Source organism: Alnus glutinosa, chromosome 2 (genome assembly GCF_958979055.1).
Source record: "Alnus glutinosa chromosome 2, dhAlnGlut1.1, whole genome shotgun sequence".
Taxonomy (NCBI): domain Eukaryota; kingdom Viridiplantae; phylum Streptophyta; class Magnoliopsida; order Fagales; family Betulaceae; genus Alnus; species Alnus glutinosa.
This window is the reverse complement of record NC_084887.1, coordinates 35,705,171-35,725,245: the sequence shown is the minus strand read 5'-3', so window position 1 is coordinate 35,725,245 and position 20,075 is coordinate 35,705,171. Positions and strand designations below refer to the sequence as shown.

The following is a 20,075-nucleotide window of genomic DNA, read 5'->3' as shown; positions in this document are numbered from 1 at the left end:
AAAGTGGTAAAAAAAAAAACCATGTTTGTAACATTACAACACAAACTATTCAACTTACAAAAACCCTTGTAACCCAGCATTCAGCTTGCAACCCCAACAAACGATACATTCACCTTCTACCGCAATGACACCAGAATCACATTCCTTCTTTTACAATAATTACCTTTACAAATAACTTTGCCTGCTACAACCTAAAACTCTAGTGCATTAAGGTTTTTCTGTAGTTAGAACAATGATAGACAATGAGAGATTTCAAGGTTTAAGCTCAAAGTTGTTTAAGAATCTCCAAATATAAGGAAAAATAGCTTTCATGACCTTATGAAAATCTTAGGTCATTAAACTTATATAGCTGGAAAGAAAACATAGTTTCTTGTAATATTCGAGAGAATCGCATGCTTAATTATTAATTCATAAATATGAATTTATACGCACATGTGTTAAGATTGATAATTTTAACCATTGACTTTTTACAAAAGATCTTGATAAAGAGTTGAACGAATTCAAGATCAATCAACGCCGATCGATCGATTCTACATTCGATCGAGCGACATTAGATTGAAGTCGATTGATCGAATATAAATTCGATTGAGCGACGACCGATATATCGATTAAATAATCGCTTGAGCGTCTTCGTTCTAAATCGAAGTCGATCGAGCGACTTTCAACTGCAGAGTGACGCAATGTTCGTGTAAGTGATGAAGGACGGTGAAAAAATTAAAATATCTTCAAACCCATTCACTGAAGATAGTTACAGTAGATTAAAACTCATCTGGTTAGCTTAATTACTAAGTTTAGTTCAAACAAAAGTTTAGTTAATTAAAGATAAGATAATAAAAGATTAAATAAGATTTTTATTCCATCATTTATTACTTGAAGATAGCTGCCCTCAATCCAGCCATTGAGTAGTTTCTTGCTATTTTGATCCAGTCCCTTCAAGGTCATTATATAAGAATGCATGGGTTCGGTTGCTACACCAATGGGAAGTTAGAAATTTTGGGTGGAAATGCTACTCGAGTGATTCTTGTTATTCATGTTTTTAGAGTTGCTAAATCTCTCATTTCAAGTCCTGATAACTCTCTCCTATTTCCACCACGTATAGAACTAAGAATGAAGCCATAAACTTCTCCCAAACACCTGTAAACCAGTAGAGAAACCAGCCAAAGCAACCTCTGTTTTTGAACTAAAAAATATGGTATTTTGGACAACAGCTCTTTTCCTTGGCGTGGATTGTTTTTGGAGCAATTTTAAGGGACTTATAGTTTGTAGAACAGCAAACCAGTAAGTTATAAACTTAGTTTATGTTTATGTTTGAATAATGAATAATTAGAATAACTTCTATTTATGATATAGTATGTTTATGTATGTGTGTGTGTGTGTGTGTGTGTATATATATGTGTAACATGCTGTTGGTGGATGTAATGTTCTGGTTTGTGGTTTAGAAGAAGGAAGATGAAGGTTTGATAAAAAGAAGAAGAATGTAGTGTAAGTGTGTATGAAACCGTGAGTGTAGTTTGGTATTTTAAAAGAAAAAGATGAAAAATATATGTGGGTTTTAGACATTGGAAGGGCAGTATGAGAATGAGTTTTTGAATGTTTAAAAGAAAAGAAGGAAGAAGAGAAGAAAAGTACTTGGGTGTGTGGAGATTTTGTGGAAATCGAAGTAGGTGTGTTGTGTGGTACGGCCGAAAGAGAGTAAGAGTGATGGGTGAGATTGTGAGTCGAAACAATTGAGTGTTTGTGAAGTGTGAGAGTGATATGTGTGGTTTATGTGGGTACAATAGAAAGTTGGAGAGGAAGAGTTGCATGTGTATGTGTGTGTGTTGAAAGAAATAGGATTAGTTCTAAAAAAAAAGGGGGGGGGGGGGGGTGTTTTGGTTAAATGTTTATTTTTGTGTGTGTGTGTGTGTTTAAAAGGGAAAGAGGATTTTTAGTAGCACTGTTTTATTGCCCAAATGTTTTAAATAATATCTAGCATTTAATTAATTAATGCTGCTATTCCGCCTTAGTTAAAAGAGACAAAATAACAATATTTTAAATACTATGTTTATTTGCCAAAAAGTGATATTTTATAAATATAAGAAAGGGTTATATTTATAGCCGTTATGATGACCGAATAAAATAATAAGTTTATTTAGTATCAATTACTAATCAGTTAATGCATAAAAATAATTGTGCAGTTACGAAGGATTATCTTTTGAGTGAGAACTGTAAGTATCTGTATACTTACTGGAGGTGATGTTGGTGGACTTTTCATTAATATCATGCTTACTGTTTTATTTATCTATTTGTGCATGTGATTTTGCATATTTTTTAGTTTAATTAAAATGCTTAAATAAAGCTGGTGAAACCTAGTTTTGGCCTACCAGTGAAACCTAGTTTTGGCTTCCATAACATTAATAAATAATATGTGTTGGACCCTAGTTTTGGTGTTCATCAGCCATTAAACGAATAAGTTTTAAGTGAGTGGAACCTAGTTTTGGCTTCTAGATGAACCTAGTTTTAGCTTCCTTCAATGCATTAATTGGAGGGATAATTGCACTGTTGTTCATTGTGGTATGCCATAATTATTTTTCACTCCCTATGGTTTAAAAAGTTCATGAGAGGTCCTTGTGGTATGCAATAATTACGTTTTACTCCTTGGGTCGATTTTCCGTCCACAATTTTGACGAAATCTGTTAGCCCTACACGTTAGCGACACGTGTCCATCTTAATAAAAAAAAAATATTAAAAAATAAATAAATAAACTTATTTTTTTAAAAAAAAAAAAAGAAGAAAAAAGGGCAGGCTTGGGGTGGCTGTGCCACCCCCGGCCACCCACTGGGGTGGCCGCGCGCCACCCTAGGCAGCCTTTGGGGGTGGCGCACGGCCACCCCTTGCCCCCATTTTTCTTTTTTTCTTTTTTCTTTTTTTTTAAAAAAATAAGTATTTTTATTTATTTTTTAATAAATTTATATTATTTTATTAAGATTGGACATGCCAGCGCCACGTGTTACCAATAAGATGACGACACGTGGCGCTGACGTGACATTTGACGAAATCTGTTAAAAATTTTAACAGAATTTGACGCCAGTGATCGATTTGTAATTATTGCATACCACAAGGTCCACAAGGATCTCCCATGCACTTTTTAAACCATAGGGAGTGAAAAATAATTATGGCATACCACAGGGACTAATGGTGCAATTATCCCTTAATTAGACCTAGTTTTGGTTAGATCTAGTTTTGATCATATAACGATAGGAGTGCAAAAGAAGAATAATTAATACATTGCATATAAAACTTTCATATCATTGCTTTACCATTATACATATATTCAATTCATGCTTGTAGAACATGAATGGTATATACATATAATCTTGAAGCTAAATACATTATGTTACATTTTATAAATAAATCAGCATTCATCATATTATTGGAAACAGTTGATTCACTTAGGTATTTTCTTTTGTATTATTATTTTCCCCATATTATAAATTAATACAGATTACGAGGATGATGAACATCAGGATTTTCCAGAGGGTTAGGGGGATCCTGATAGTAGGCTTTGAGATTGTGTTGTCTCCATTTTTGTGGACTACTATGTAGTAGTCTATTGTGATATTATTTGGATATATATATATATATATATATATATATATATATATATATATATATATATATATATATATATATATATATATATATATATATTATATTTATATTTTTGTCGTATTGAAATGATAATACTTTTTGCTGTTTTGGTTGTATTATATTCGTGCCCTATGTGGTACAAGTACTATCATATGTGTAATAACCTAATTACATTCGCTTTTATAATATGAGGTATTTTCATTAGAAGTTCTGAAGTGTTGGCTATATTTTAATCTAGTAAATAATTATATATATTCCGCTGTTAATTTATATTTTGTTGACGTCATTGGTGATGTCATAACGGTACGTGTAAAAATAAATAAAAAAAATCATTTATGCCTTTATGAAAAAGGCGGGTCATTACATTTCTTAAGTCAAAGAAAGTTTAGGATTAAAATACTTGTAGTTACATAGATCAAAATGAAGGTTAAGTTTGATCGAACAAGAGTTATGGTGTCATGAGATTGCATAACTTTGATTGAACGAAGTTCGATCAAAGCTGTTATTGAGTCTCTCGGTTGTACATTTATGAATATATCGTTCAATCAACCTTGCAATAAAGGCTATGTAGAAGAATTTATATGGCTTGATTTTGATCGAACGACTAATCATCATTGCAATCAAAGCTTTATGGAACTTAAATTTGAAATTCTTCATCACCTTTGATTGAACGACTTGCGATATAGCCTCTCGAATTTTACATCGAACTATGTTGAACTAAATTGATCGAACGAGATACAATCGAGGTTACGATCGAAGCCTTTTTGTTCTTCAATTATAGCCTTTTCTTGATCCGCACTTGAAAATGACTCAAACTCTAAATTTAAACCTAACAAGTTAACATGTTTTAACATTGAATTTGTCAACTTTAAAACCTAACAATTGGAAAAGAAAATATTATTTACACATCTCCTTCGTATATTTCTTATTCATGGCATTCATTTTAAATTAAATTGAATGGTAAATTATAAAGATGAACTATGTGCAAATGACATTATCTAGGAAAGAAGATAACATTAGACCCACAATTTTAAAGCAAAACATACATGGATTAAGGTGTTGGCCACCATTGATGGCATGGAGTGGGTCGGGCATCCATTAAGATTTTACAATACAGATTTTATTTTTTACAAAAATAAGAAATAATGTTAGGTTTTTATTTTTTATTTTTTAAAAAAATTGGTTCAATTCCAATAATTGATATGTATTGTCACAAAATTAAAGAATAAAAATAACTATTTTATTCCATCATGTTTCAATCCAATAATAGATATTTATTTTTAAAATAAAATAATCATTTCAGGTTCCAAACAAACTTTAAATCCACTAAAATCTGACCTCAGAAACACCTTTATAGTATTTTTTTTTTTTTTTTTTTTAATCTTAAAAATACTCAACGTTTTTAGACGAACGAAAATGGAGAGAGAACGTCAACCTTTTGATTTTTGTTTTTGAGCGCAGATGACAGATCCTAACCTCTCTCCATTCGTGGCACACCTAAGCTACAGAATTTGTTAGGGTCTCCCACGTAGCAAACTCTCCCTCTCTCTCTCCATCGGCGCCGTGATGATTGAAGGCAATTTTGTTAGGAAACCTCGCAAAAACACAGTACCAGGCAAAAACCTTTTGATTTCTTTCCCTTTATTCCCCCTGTCTCTTTCTGATTGAAACTTTACTCCCACCGTTTCACATGTGATTGTTTCTTCCATTTCCTATTCCCACACCAACACCCCTCTGAACTCTCTGTCTCTCTCGTTTCCCTTTCTCCAATTGCCCATTTTTCATCTCACCTCCATTTTATTCCTCCAAATTTCCTGCTCCTTTGGCTTCTTTTACCTTCAATTTCATCTGGGTGTTTCTTCTTCTTTGTGTTCTCGCACTATATCTCTAGGGTTTTTGATTTTTACCTTCGTTGGCTACTTTGAATCTCACATATTGTTCTCTTCTTAGGTCTCATTTGCTTTCAATCTCATCTGGGTATTTCTTTCTTTTCGCAGATTTGTGCTAAAACGTCCAGCGTTTTGATTTTAACTTGTGGGCTAATTTGATTGTCCAATTTCCTTTGTCGGGCTGGGTCTCGGGTTGTGCTCCTTTCTCTTTGATTCACTGTTTTCTTATCTGAATTTCAATTCCAGTAGCAATGTCACAAGGCTATGCTATAGAGCTTTACTTCGATCCCGCCCTCGAAAACCAGGTCTTGAAGGCCTGGAACGTACTCGCTCGCCGCCAAATCAGCACCCAACTTATTGAGATCGAATCTCGTCCACATATCACCCTCTTCTCCAGCGCCTTTATCGACCCCGCGAAGCTGGAAAACGTTGTCAGGAGCTTTGCTTCAAAGCAGGAACCGTTGCCTTTATCTTTCTCGTCAATTGGAAGCCTTCCCAGTGACAACAATGTGCTTTTTCTTTCGCCGACGCCTTCGTTGTCGCTTCTTCAGTTCCAGTCGCAATTGTGCGATGCAATGAGGAAGGAAGGTATCGAAATTGGGGAGGAGTATCGCCAGGACTCGTGGATTCCTTATTGCGCGGTTGCTCAGGAAGTGCCGAGGACTCGGATGGCCGAGGCATTCTGCGTTTTGCGGGACTTGAAGTTGCCGGTTACTGGGTATGCTATGGATATCGGGTTGGTGGAGTTTTCGCCTGTGCGCGAACTATTCTCCTTTGTGCTTGGTAATTCAGTAGAAGCATGAGGTTCCAAAGCTATTTACAAAGCCATTGTTATGTGTTAATCTGAAATATGGTTTCTTCTTATGAATGTGGTGCCTTTGGTGTTAATGTAGGTTGGTAAAAATGGTGCTATTTAGAGCATAGTTACAAAATTTGCAATTTATGTTTTTGAATCTGATATTTTTTTATCTATCTTGTTTTAGATTGATAGTTTATTCTGCCATATTCAGAACATTATTGGAAAATTACTCCTACATACACTACTAAGCATTTCTTTTTGTTGCTTTGGATGTTCAGTGTATATAATTACATTGTGATATCTAATCGAAAAGATATTTCTAATGGTTCTTTGGAGATCAAAAGGTTAAATTTTTGTTTAGATTCTTGTATTGGGGCCATTTTCTAGGATGTGATACCTTCGATGGTATGTGTTAATTTTTCATGTGCCACCTATAGCTAATTTCTATAGTTCTTTTCCATATGATTGTAACCTGCTTTTATCACTTTTTGTTCAATAATTTGAGAAATTTTCTTTTAACTTGGTAATTTTGCTGCAGCGAGGGACGGGGGTTAGCTATGTTACTCTTATACCCCATTTGGTTTAGCTTTGTGGATCCTGTTTCATCAATCTATTATTTTCTCATTTTTGTTTTACCTTTGTCTGTTTCCTTTGTTCATCATTTTACCAATTTGTTCCCTTAGGTTACGTTTAGTACGCATAATGGTTATTCCATTAGGAAAACAAATAGTTTTATTGAAATTAGAAGAATGTAAAATGAAATAGCGTTGGAATAGCCATTCCCATTGCCCATGAGGGAATGACTATTATTTAAATTAAGGAATAGATTTTCCTCTCAAATTCCAAGCATTAGATACTCATCATATATTCTAACATCAAAATTATTCTATTTCACATTCTTCCGTTCCTAATAAAAGATATTCTTCTTCTTCTTCTTTTTTATTTGTTTATTTTTATTTTTTTAATGAAATAGCCATTCTGTGTACTAAACATAACCTTGTTGTTGTAGTCTTTCAGCTCCAATACTTTGCTACATAGCAAGTGTTATTTTAATGAACACTATCTCACTCCATGAATCTGGGGTAGGTTTTTTTTTTTTTTAATCAGCCATACCTCCTCAGATTTTTCACTCTTCTATAGTATCATTAGTATGTGAATAGGCTCTTTCTCTTCTTGCATCATATCTCGGGGTTGTCAATTTTATGAATAGACTTTTATTTTCTGGCCAAGTAGCAAAGATATCGCATACGTAATATTGTTTTGCCCAAGTCAATTTTTCTGTATGACTGCACAAACCAAATTGGATTCTGTCTGCATATTTTTGTTCTGACTCATTTGAAAATTTTGATTTCTTTCGTGTTGACCATTTGTAATTTTGTTCATAAACAACAAAGAATTATACCGAAGTAGTTCATTCTTCTATGGACATTAGAGAAAAATATGGTTTTGTGGTGTTTCCTGTTTGTAAGTCAATTTATCTACTTTGGCTGTCAGATACATGCTTAATCTTTCAAATTTAAGTTTTGAATATACAAGACTAACAAATGGCGTGTAATGCCTAATACATATCTTTTGGAGACGAAGAAGAAATGCCTTCTATTGCTTCCATACTTAGAAGTAGTTGATTACCACTTGATATCTTAAAATTGTTTGATGCATGGAATGAATATTTATCAAGTTTGGCTTCCTTGTTGACTGGTGGTGGGATGAAGGTTAGATCTAGGGAATTTAATCTCAAATTTAGTGCGCTTTTGGTGCCTTTTGATGCTCAAATCCTTCCATGGACCTTTAGTTCTCCTACCAGTTGTAAATTATCTATTGTTTCATTCATGTATGGGGAACTTCTCCACGTTTAGGCTTGTCGCAATTTTTGAGTACATATTTACCACCTAGTGAAATGTGGTATATAAAAGAGAGCCCTTGGACTGACAATTAATTGCATTTCACCATTTGTAGTGTGGCATTTATGCCTTTTATTTTGCAGTGGAGTCTCCTGTGCTCTCCCTTTGTTGTTCAACTCTATGAAGTGTAAAGCACATTTTTTTTGTTTGGCCGAGGCAATGCTGTGTTTCCATTTCAGGGTTTATGTTCATATTCACATAATCATGTGTTACACCCAGCTTTTCCATGACATCACTATCATTTTTTCCCCCTTCTTTAAGGGATTTCTTTCTATATTTCCTGTATACTTGGGTTTTTCCTTGTATTAATAAAATGCTCATATTACCTATCAGAAAACAGATTGCCTAGAATTGCTAGAAGCCCTGTTTGTTGTGCCCAGTTCATATGATTTACCTGCTTGTATTAAGAGAGCAAGCTACCATACAGTGACTATAGGGAAGTTGCTCGAGGAAAAAAAAAAAAAAAAAAAAGAAAGAAGAAAGAAAGAAAAACCTATGGGATTGAAGTTATGCAATTTTGGCAGTCACAATGAGGATTAGTCTCATTCATGCAAAGATATAGCCTTTTAGGATTTTAATCCTGCTGGGAAGCAATTTTGCTGGTAGACACCGTGGTAATTGTTATTATCATATATATGAGGAATTGATTAATCTGTATTGCTAGATTACCTACAAAGCTACAATGAAATGACGTACGTTGTTTCGAGATATATTCTTCTTCTTTTTTTTTTTTAAATTATTTTTTAAAGAGTAGAAGCACTTCTTGCTTGAATGTTCACTTCTCATCGAATGCTTAATCTTCCCTTTTGCTTCACGCCCTCTCTTGGATATGGAATGGGTTCTGATGTACTAATCAGTAATCCCTGTTCGGCTGTTCAAATATGAATTCCTTTTTCCATTTTCGCAGCTGAGTAAAGAGCAGGGAAAACTGGTACATAACTAGGCTAACTTCTTTAGTTTTGGTGGCGATTCATGTTAGCATGTCAAGGCATAGATGTAAAACTATATATGTTAATTCTAATTCGATCTATTTATTTAAACGAGTTAAATCTTTCGATCTTAATTCGTTAATTTCCCGTTGGGTTTGTGTTGGTTTCCCTGGTTATGTCAAAAATTACTAGTTTTAAATGTTGCGTGTTAAGTTTGGATTGTGTCGAGGCATGAATATAAAACTATGTAAGTCAATTTTAACTCAACCATTTAAGTACACGGGTGAAGCTCTCCGATCATAACCCGTAAATTTCGGGTTGAGTTTTTTTCGGGCTTGCTGGTCGTGCTAAAAATTATCAGTCTTAAGTTTTACATTCTCTTCGGATACCTACCTTTGAAAACGAGAAAAGATTTACTTAAAAAATGGCTAGTTTCTTTTGTGTAAATTTGAAGCAAAGTGAATGCAGTTATGAACAAAAACTGGCAAACTGCATTGCAAAGTTTAGATTCAAATGAATGACATTTTTATAATCGCAAGCAAGAACCTTGATCGTCCAGTAACAAATCTTAATCTTCCAGGATTATTTCTCATTGGCATGCTTATATTTTTCAACTCAAACAACTATATAATGCCGTTATGAACAAAAATGGAAATGTTATTATGACAAAGGTATGTGTGCTTTTATATTGCTCTAACTACCCTCAATCAAGAACTCAACCCTGCCTCTGCCTCCTTTCTCAGAACTGCCAGAAAAAGTTCACTCCAGGTATCAACAGGGCCCGGCATGCACCAATGGACACAATCGTTGTAGCCTCCTTTCCATTTGTTGCCCCAGTGTTCTCCAGGGTGCCCATCAGGTCTCATCAGCATGGCCCCTGTAACATCAACTAACCCAAACCTTTTCCCCTGCTTTTCCCCTGTTTCTCTTGCTCTTTCCAATTCTTCTACCTGAACGTTCCTCAGTTGCCACTCAAAATTCCCTAAGTCTATCTCCGTCTCATTAAGAGGAGTCGTCCTGTTGCAGTATCCTCCGGTATTCCAAGTCCCATGCTCAAAGTGGGCTGGCGCAAATGTCCTTAACAGAGTCACCAGGCGAGTGCTGCAGTTCTTGCAGCCATTGACGTACTTCAACGTCGTTCGAACAGCCATTCGAAGAGCGAAGTCGATGTTGAGGTCAGTGACATTTGGTTCATGGCAGTAAACACATCCTACCGTATTCTCACCTTCGTGTAGGTACAATACTCGGAAGAACCAATGCCCAGTTGAGATGATAGCGTAGTCTACATCGGGGAGGTACTTAGTCCACTCGTCTTCGACCTTGTCAATCTGCAAGTCGAAAAAGCTGGATCCTGTGCCGTTTATCATTCTTTCCTCGCCGACTATAAGGAATTTGCTCCAAAGCACCATAAGGGTGAAGTCGTAGCGAGGAAAGTACAACGTTCGGAACCTATCCTCCGAATCCTTGTAAACGTCTTTTGGAATTTCCTCCTGCAACAACATTAGCAAATTTTATAAGCTTCCATGGGATTGCTGTCTTCACTCACAAAAGACATGAATCTCCTTTCAAAACATGGAGCTTCCATGGGATAGCTGTCTTTCACTCTCTAACAATATTGAATTAAGACATTATGTAGATTTGATTTCCTTGTAATCTTAGGCTCCTTTCAAAGCAATGGCTTTAGGTTTGATTGGTGATCACATGCAATAATGTTGCGTGCCTAGCAAATGTGGTAATAGTATCATGCTATTAGCTTATTATTGGTAATTTGGTACCATATTTACGTGGGGTTGACTACAAAGCCAAACCCGTCAACTCACAATTTAAGTAATGATCAATCTTAAGATTGATTGCTTCTATGAAAAATGCTAGAACATTTCCTGGTGTTCTCCTGCAATGGCATAGATGTAATTAAAAAAATTACATCTATGTCCTTTTAGATGGCATAGATGTAATTTTTAAATTAAAAAAAATACATCTATACCATTCCAGGAGAACACAAGGAGATGCTCTAGCATTCCTCTTGCTTCTATGAGGGATACACTTGTACGGCCCACATGTGTCTACTTTGTTAAGTGTTTTGACTTTTTCTCTGTTATTGTTCTGCATATTACTATCATTAACTATTAGATTTAAATTTTCAGAAATTTGTTGTCTAAATTATAATTTGAATAGAAATTGTGAGAGATCTTATATGAGACTCACCTGCTCAAATAAATTATGAGCTGTCCAGTCATCTCTCTGAGCATATGAGTTCTATATAGACTATCTCATAATTGCTATTCAAATTACTAACAATTTGAACAACAAATTGTAAGAGATCCTAATTCATCGTTATCACAGTCTTGCCAGCTGACAAGAACACCAATCTCCAATACTATTATGTTGTCAAGCTTTCTTTATTGACTTTCGTTGGTGAAAAAAAGAGAGAGAAAAAGACATTAAATCCACTATAAGTTATATATGAAGTAATAGCTAGAGATCGTAGATCATTTTTGGCCTACCTTAACCAAAATTGTTGAAGTATTCAGTAAGATTTTCAATTAAAAGTGTATTTCGTGCATATTTTTAAACATAGTCATAAAAAGTGTGTTTGAAAAAAATGCGATTTGAAATCGCTAAAACCACGGCACCCTAACTAAGACTTGGCTGTTTCTCTGCAATTAAGAGTCAAAATTAATTTGTTACCATCGTGAGATTTGAAATGACCAATTTTCCACGTTATATAATCAAGTTCAATTCTTTCCTTGTAAACACAGTAAATTAGCAAGTAAGATAGGATACGGCACTGAAAAATATAAATGCCCTCTGACTAGCAGAGCACGCAAAGTGCCAAGGAATATTAGAATTAATAGAAAGTAACGTAATCCGTGCAATGGGCATTAATGCATGCATAATTTGATTTATTCCTCGTATGTAATAACATAATTAATTAGATTACTGTGGAATTTCAGAGTAAAGACAAAATTTAATTACCTGTGACAGAAGGCATTGAAGGGATTCCATATGATTTCGGGCAACCGAGTCACCGATAAATGCCATTTTCTTTCCCTGTACAATTTGTAGAAAGCTCCTGGCATCAAACCGTGGGAGCTCGCATTCGTCAGGTTTCCATCTCCAATTGAGAAAATCCATGTCTTTCCTCCCATTCTTGAAACAATTCTTTGACTCGGGAATTGTCGTGCAGCTTGAATTGGTATATAAATGCCCTCTTGATTCTCGAACCCAATGACCCTTAAACAAGTCACAATCCTTCTCTACAAAAACCAAAAACATGTTTAATTAATTAGAACCCAAAACTTTTTTTTTTTTTTTTTTTTTTCTGCATAATGTAAGGAAGAATAATGTAAGGAAGAAAGGTGTTGTTTTGGAGTTTACTTTTCTGGGGTTTGAGATGATCAGGTTGCTGTTCTTCTTGGACAGACTCATGGGCTTGCATGGGGGTTGGCGGTTGTTTTTGGACGGAATCAAGGCCTTGTTTGGATATAATCGTAAAAGGGTTTGGAGAACAGAGGAGGAAAAGGCCGAAAATGGTGGCTATAAACAGAGAAGATAACATGAAAGGTACAAATTTTCCCATGTTGAGGCATCTGTCCCATTTGCCCTGCTGGTGTTTGTCTTGGGAAATCATGATTCTTTCTGTGCAAGTCAGAAGAGAATTATGATAAAGAGAGAGAATGATCTTAACTTTTAAAGTAAAAGATCATCTTCCAATGGAAACTCAGAGAGTGAGAGGCGAGCTGTGAAGAAGAACCTGTGACTTCCCTCCTCATTAGATTATGCTGGCCGGTTGTGTCTTGCGAGAGGAAAGTCCTTTTCTTCTATCTCTCTCTTGTTTTGTTTTTTTGGTTTAAAGGAGACATAAACCTGCGAGATGGGGGAGGTTCTTTTGTTGAAAGTAACGTCAGCCGTGCGATCTAAACAGATGGCAGTACTTGCTGCCACCTTAGTGCACGTGAATTTATGGCCGGGTCTTACTAATGAGCCTGATTTCTCGGCGCAATCCGTTCGAGTTCGGAAAATATATTCATTTCTCACTTTGTGATTTTGTGTGGTCTTTAATGGTTTCCACAACCTTAGCTTTCCCGCTTACCCATGACATGGAGGACCCCAACCATGTCGACCAACATCGAAAGTCCTAGAAGGCTAGAACGACCTTCATCTCACGTCGTTTCTTCCCGTCACAAATGTGAACAGGAGAATTTAGACAAATAATTATAAGCGATTTTAATTCAAACACGGAAGGTAATTTCTTGTTGTTAAGAGAAAGGTCGAAAACACACCAATTTCGGATAGTTTACAATTTAAGACATATTTTTTCGGAGTAGATGGACTTTGCATTTTTTTTTTTTTTTTCTTTTAAGCTTCTACATTTACGTAAAATTCGAGACCTAATAATAAGAACCACATTCCAACAAATTCGGGTCCGCTTGAATTTGCAGTTTTAAAACGTGTGATTTTTTCTTTTTTTTAAAAAAAAGTGATTTCAAAACGCAAATATGCGTTGCAAAAAATCTCGATTTGGCATTTAAAAATGCATATTTTTAGCTGCGATTTGCAAATATAATTTTTTTTAAAACATTTTCAAACCGTAATTTTATAAAAATACACTTTCAAATGACAATTTTTTTTTTCTTTTATATAATTTTATTTAAAATCACATTTTTTTCAAGAACAAACAAACTAAAATATTTTGAAGAGTATGCGATTATTAAATAATCATGAAATGGGGGAGAAAAGTACGTTTGTATTCCATGTGTTTTGAACCTTATTTGGACACTTTGAGCTTGTAGGAAAGTAGGCAGCGGGGTTGTCGAAACACTCCTTTTCAATGACGCTCACGTCATTGCCGACATTCTTCCATTTACATTCAAGTGCGAGACTTTTGATGATCGTCCGATGCACCAAGTCGCATCGCTACCGTGCACTACAGGCTGGCCCTACCACTTCAACGGATCACTTATTCAAAAGTTTTTTTGCTGTTTTTCCTTGGAATGTTTTACGTGTACATTTCTGTCATTTTGACTCCAGAAAAGTATGTTCTAACGATAAATATTGTAATATTTTTCTACATCTAGATTCTGATTGACTTCATACTTTCGAATTATGAGTCAATTGTATTTATTATAAATTTTTACGGACTTATTTAGCAAAGGTTTTTGCCTTAACATTTATTTATTTTTTATTTTTTATAAAAAAAAAAATCAACTTCAAAATATATATATATTTTTTATATTTTTATATTATATCAATAATTTTTTATTATTATTCAAATAAAAATACTCATTATAAAATTAAACTTCTTTACTTTTTCATACAAAATTTATCTCAAAAACCTTTACCAAATAAGTCTAATACATATTTGGATATTTCTTTTACTAGTAATACTATAAAGAGTATTAAAGTCTTTTTTGTGTTTTTTTAAATATTATGTAGCTTTTAAAATTACAATCAAATTTTAATTTTAATTTTAATTTTAAAAATAACTCTAAGATGACACAAAGACAAATCTTTCCCATGAAAGTACATCAATGGGGTGGTGATAGGGGATTATCCATGTTAAGATGAACTCGGGATGAGACCCAAAAAAAAAAAAAAAAAAACAATCAGGGGATCAAATATGAAGTTAAATCAAAACTTAATATGAAGTTAAATCAAAACTTGCAAATCTAGTTGAACCATAAAAAAGAAAAAGGGTTCTCCATAGGAATCTTGTCAGTGTAGGCTTGAGTGATTGATGGCTCAAGTTTCTATCAATTTTGATGGGACGTCAACCATATTATACGTCTTTTTTTTTTTTGGCCCATGATAAAAATAAAAAAGAAATGATGGGTTCGCCACTTTTATAGGCGATATCTTTCAGTCAACATTTTACCTCTTTCTTCTTCTTCCTCTTTTTTTTTTTTTTTTCCCTTAAAAAAAAATTTAAAATGGAAGAAAGTCACAAAAAGAGTCTTTTTCCGTTTTTATTCGAATGAAAGAAAAAAAAAGATACCAATAAAAAATGCTTTCAAAAACAAAATTAATAGCGGTCCAATATTTAGGCCATTGTACTTGGATGTAAAGCTGTCAATTTGTGTTGCCCATATCTTTTGGCCTGAATCCTGATGGAAAGGTTCGCAAATTGCAATCGTATTTTTATCAATCTTTGGCGTTGTCCACTACTTGTCCTATCCCTCATTATTCATTCAATGTCTAATCTCCCCGCTGCTTCCGTTGAGCATTTTCTTTTTTCTGTGGAGATTTTCTAGCTCTTTAAAAGAGTGGGTTCGGCGGTTTAGCTCTTCTGTTTTATGTTTGTGTGGGGGTTATAGTTGGTTTTTAGGGTTTTGAAAGGTGCCAATATAAGCTCGTGAAGGTCGTCCATCGTTTTGGAGGTTCTCGAAAAAGGCGTGTGCTTTACACACACCGACTTCAATGATCGTTTTTTTTTTTAGAGCTTGTATTCTGGGATCTCTGTTTGTTTGTTTATGTTATGTACATTTTTATCTCTGTTTCACAGTCTACCAATTAGTAGCTGCTTTAAGTTAGATTTTTTACCTTGCTTTGTGAGTAGAAATTCTTTATCTCTAGTTCACAGCTATGGTCTTTGGGCTCTGTTTTCTCGCCATTGGGGGTTGTGGTTATATTTGGTGCTCTTGTTCTTGTATTGCTTCTCTAGTTGAGTAACCATTTGGAGATTATTTCTCAAAAATGAAGAAGAAGGTACTGTGTTATTAAAAAAAGAAGAAGAAGAAGAAGCTCTCTTATCGGACATTGTGGTGTTGCTCTTCTACGGTAGACGGTTGTTTCGGCTAAATTGTTATCTTTCAAGCTCTCTTGCAGATGCAGTAGGCATTCATGATGCATTTCATTCATTGGATTGCTTAAAAAACCACCATTTTTAATAGCCTCTTACTTGGACTCTCTGCTAAAAAATTATTGTAATAGGCAATTTATTTGCCAATGGACAGTTCTCATTTGTAGGATTTTAATTTGCAGTTTGCACAACAATGTTTGTACTTGGGTTTTGTTGGAGTGCCCACTCTTTCTTTTGTATTGTTCTCTCTTCTATTAATGAAATTTGACTTGCCCACAAAAAAAAAAAAAAAAAAAAAAAGAAGAAGAAAGAAAGAAAAGAAAGAAGAAGAAGAAGAAGCTTGTTGCGTCAGTAATTCAATAGTTGCTGTAAAAGGGAATTGTTAATATATATTTGTTAGAGGTAACCGCGTTTATTTTTGGCTTTCTTTTACGACGACTTATTCATCGCTGTTAATTGTTATAAGTCGAACCATGCCTGATGTTTTGCAGCAACATCCGCTGTTGGAGCAAGAAGTCATTGTTGCCGTGGAAAGATTGGCCCAACCCAAATCTTCCCCAACAGCATATATGCTTGACGTGAAAATATGGTCGGCCTGGCCCAACCTTAGTCAGCGTTGGTTTTAGGGCATAAAGTTGGGCCTTGTTCAACATTACCACTACTGCCCGCCAGTAATTTTTTCTAGAATTAAGTATTTTTTATTTTTTTATTTTTATTTTTTTTTTACAAAAAGAAAAAGAAAAAGATAGTATAGAATAAATTTTTCTAACTAAATCTATTAAATCAACGTATGTTCAAAATACATATAATTTTTACATGTCTTTTGAACACATCATGATCAGTTTAATAGATTAGAGTGGAAGAAATTAATTCCTCCAACCCATAGAAAAAAACTCCCTGTGTGTGTGTGTGTGTGGGATTTTGGGATTTTAGGTTGTTTGGACGACCAAAATGAAGAAATGAAGGATCCTCAAGTAGTTTGGCATTTAAATAAAAGTTTTAAGTTGGTTTCATGCAAGCTCGGTCGATCGAACTTACTGCTCTATCGATTGAGAGATTCCAAAACGGCCAATCCCTCTTACGTCAACATGCTAAACCAATCAAAATTAGCACTTGATCAACCGAGATCATGATTTTCGCATTTAATGCAAGTCAAGTCGGATCAATTCGTTGTTTATCTTACATCTCGAATAATCAAGACCGACTCTCAATAGATCAAGATCACCTAACTCCACATTTGACCGTTGATTTTCTTTCGAAAAACTATGTTGAGTTTGTTGACACATGGCCCTAAAATCTTGGTCAAATGAGTAATGGGCAGAATACCTTTAGTTTCATGTCTTCGCCTTCACTTTTTGGTCCTTTTGTCCTAAATGCTTACGAACCTCACCGTGCTCGGGTATTGCTACGAACGACGTATCCTGAGCTCATGTTTTAATTCATTTTCCTATACTTTTATATTTTCGCAAATTGTTATTTATATGCTCCTGGGTGTTACATAAAGGCTTTGTCAAACTAGATGTATGACAATGTTGAGCCTAAGGTGGTCAATTCATGCCAATGTGTGTTGTAGTCTACTCTAAACTCAGTGTATTAATTTTAAGGATAATTGCACCGTTGGTCCCTGTGGTATGCCATAATTATTTTTCACTCCCTATGGTTTAAAAAGTTCATGGGAGGTCCTCGTAGTATGCAATAATTACAAATCGATCCCTGGCGTCAAATTCTGTTAAAATTTTTAACAGATTCCGTCAAATGCCACGTCAGCAACACGTGGCAACATGTGTCCATCTTAATAAAAAAAATATAAATTTATTAAAAAATAAATTAAAATACTTATTTTTTTAAAAAAGAAATAAAAAAAATTCAAAAAAAAATTCAAAAAAAAAAGCTGAAAGGGTGGCTGGGCCACCCCTTTCAGCTTTCTTTTTTTGAATCTTTTGAATTTTTTTTTTTTTTTTTAAAAAAATAAGTATTTTTATTTATTTTTTAATTAATTTATATTTTTATTGGCGACACGTGTCGCTGACGTGAAATTTGTTAAAAATTTTAACAGAATTTCACGCCAGTGATCGATTTGTAATTATTACATACCACGAGGACCTCCTATGAACTTTTTAAACCATAGGGAGTAAAAAATAATTATGACATGCCACAGGAACCAACGGTGCAATTATCCCTTAATTTTATACTATGTTAAATCATCAATTGCCCCTCAACAAGTGGAGCTTAATATGTAAAATATTTAACTAAAACAAAGGTAAAAAAATAAGATTTGAACTCAAAACTTTTGTTTTGATATCATGTTAAATCACCGATTATTTCAAAAACTTAACCTGAAAAGAAATTACGAATTTAATTATTTAGTTAATACTTTAGTATACTGAATTTGCGGTCGCACACCGTGAGATACAAAATGTGGTATATACATTTTTGTTCCAAAATATGAAACTTGGCAAATCTCCCTCCTCTCTCATCATCTCCATTTTCTGGAGTATAATAATTAAAGTTGGGTTTAGATTTGGGGAACAAGCTAGGCAATGCCTAGCTTACTGCTACACCAAATATGAATCAGCAACAGGGTTAGCCTTGGTGATATATATGTGGGATCCGATAAGTCTGAAATATTTTTCCAGAAGTTTAAGGTTGTAATTGAGACAGCAATTAAGTTACACTTACACCTAATGATCGAGCAATCCCAGAAAAACCTAGTAATTGGCAGTATCAGCTAGCTCGTGCAGTTCTTGACGACAATTGACATTAATTTCCCGACCATATATATTACCCAGATATACAGGCAAGGTGCATGGCAGCTATTAGCTAAGGTTCTATCATCGTGGTCCATTTATATCGAAGCCGCGCGCAGTCTAGCTAATCTTGATTCAGAAATGGACATCTCACCGAACAGACAAGCTTTAGGCTTCCCGTCTAACATCTCAGACACTCCCACATTCTTCTTTCATAGACGTAGTGGCCATTCTCATTTTATGTCTGCCAAGTGCGCAACCATTTGTGACCCATGAGGCCATTTATCTTCTCTTATTATACTACTGAAAATGTTAGTTTTTGAGTTGTGGCATGCATGCACGTAGCATATCTCCTTTGTGTCGGCAGTGCATGAGTCATGACATGTACAGATAATATCATCATACATGTTATACATCAAGGAGCACGTACTGTACGTGTGGCCCAATATGCTTGCAAATCAGGAGATCGATTTGAACGTTTGTAGCTTTCAAATCTACGTGACTGGGTTTATAATCGATCTGGATCACTTATCTACTTCCTGGCCTTCTTGATCGATCTCACGATAAGGGCGTTTTGGTTGGATTGTTTCGATCTATTTAAAGGGTGAGGTCCATTGAGGGACCCTTGATCCTTGTTAACCAAATTTTTTCACATAATCGATATATCGTCTAGATGTTCCCAATACAAAAATAATGCCTAGCTAGGATACCTTTTTTGGTTAGTTTATAATAATTAGTTAATTAAGAAACCCTCGATCCCTTCGATATTGGGTTCTTAGGAACTCGCGTAATATTTTTCTTTACCACTTGTCCTCTATATAGATTTAGATTTCGTCAATACGATTAAAAAAAGAAAAAAGAAAATACGACAACCTTGTTACATGGTCCTCCGTCCTCGGATCTAAACAGTGTTTGGTAGATACTAGATACTGTAACACACATCAGAAGCACTATCATCATAAAAAAAAAACTAATCGAGTTGAAGTTTTTATAAAATTATTTATAAAACTCAATTCTACCTACTAAGTAATAATGTGAAACTTAAACACTTATTATTATATTTATAAATTACTCTATCTAATTAAATAGGATATTGATCATGTTCTTAATATGAACAATATAAACCGGAGTGGTGCAAAAACTTTAAAAAATAAAAAATAAATTAAATTCAAACAAATAATTTAGTGGGATTTTCAAACTGTGAACCGCATCTTGCATGCTGTTACGGGGGCCTTTGGAACTTCATGAGTCATGCGTTGCATATGGCAGACTTTGTCGGCACCTGGATGCAGTAGATCAACGATTACATGCCACGAAATGTAAATAAATAGGTGTTGAAAATTCATTCTAGGAGGGTTTAACTATAAAGAATTGATCGAAT

General features: G+C 34.5%; 2 protein-coding genes across 2 annotated transcripts; one reads left to right on the top strand and one right to left on the bottom strand.

Annotated features, from left to right (window-relative positions):
* Positions 1-5,073: 5,073 nt before the first annotated feature.
* On the top strand, positions 5,074-6,477 carry LOC133859804 (uncharacterized). The gene has a single exon (XM_062295340.1). The coding sequence runs from the start codon at positions 5,771-5,773 to the stop codon at positions 6,320-6,322; it is 552 nt and encodes a 183-aa protein (XP_062151324.1). The 5' UTR covers positions 5,074-5,770; the 3' UTR covers positions 6,323-6,477.
* A 3,193-nt stretch (positions 6,478-9,670) lies between these two features.
* LOC133861378 (xyloglucan O-acetyltransferase 4) lies at positions 9,671-13,081 on the bottom strand. The gene is made up of 3 exons (XM_062297162.1): positions 12,527-13,081; positions 12,125-12,405; positions 9,671-10,638 (listed from the first exon to the last, which is right to left on the bottom strand). The coding sequence occupies exons 1-3, from the start codon at positions 12,777-12,779 to the stop codon at positions 9,856-9,858; spliced, it is 1,317 nt and encodes a 438-aa protein (XP_062153146.1). The 5' UTR covers positions 12,780-13,081; the 3' UTR covers positions 9,671-9,855.
* Between the last annotated feature and the right edge of the window lie 6,994 nt (positions 13,082-20,075).

Bases quoted from the DNA above. Each gene is read 5' to 3' on its own strand.
- LOC133859804 (XM_062295340.1), top strand. From the start codon at position 5,771: ATGTCACAAGGCTATGCTATAGAGCTTTACTTCGATCCCGCCCTCGAA.
- LOC133861378 (XM_062297162.1), bottom strand. From the start codon at position 12,779: ATGATTTCCCAAGACAAACACCAGCAGGGCAAATGGGACAGATGCCTC. The intron at 12,406-12,526 runs GTAAACTCCAAA...TGGTTTTTGTAG, and splicing joins TCATCTCAAACCCCAGAAAA to AGAAGGATTGTGACTTGTTT. The intron at 10,639-12,124 runs GTAATTAAATTT...ATGTTGTTGCAG, and splicing joins TTCAATGCCTTCTGTCACAG to GAGGAAATTCCAAAAGACGT.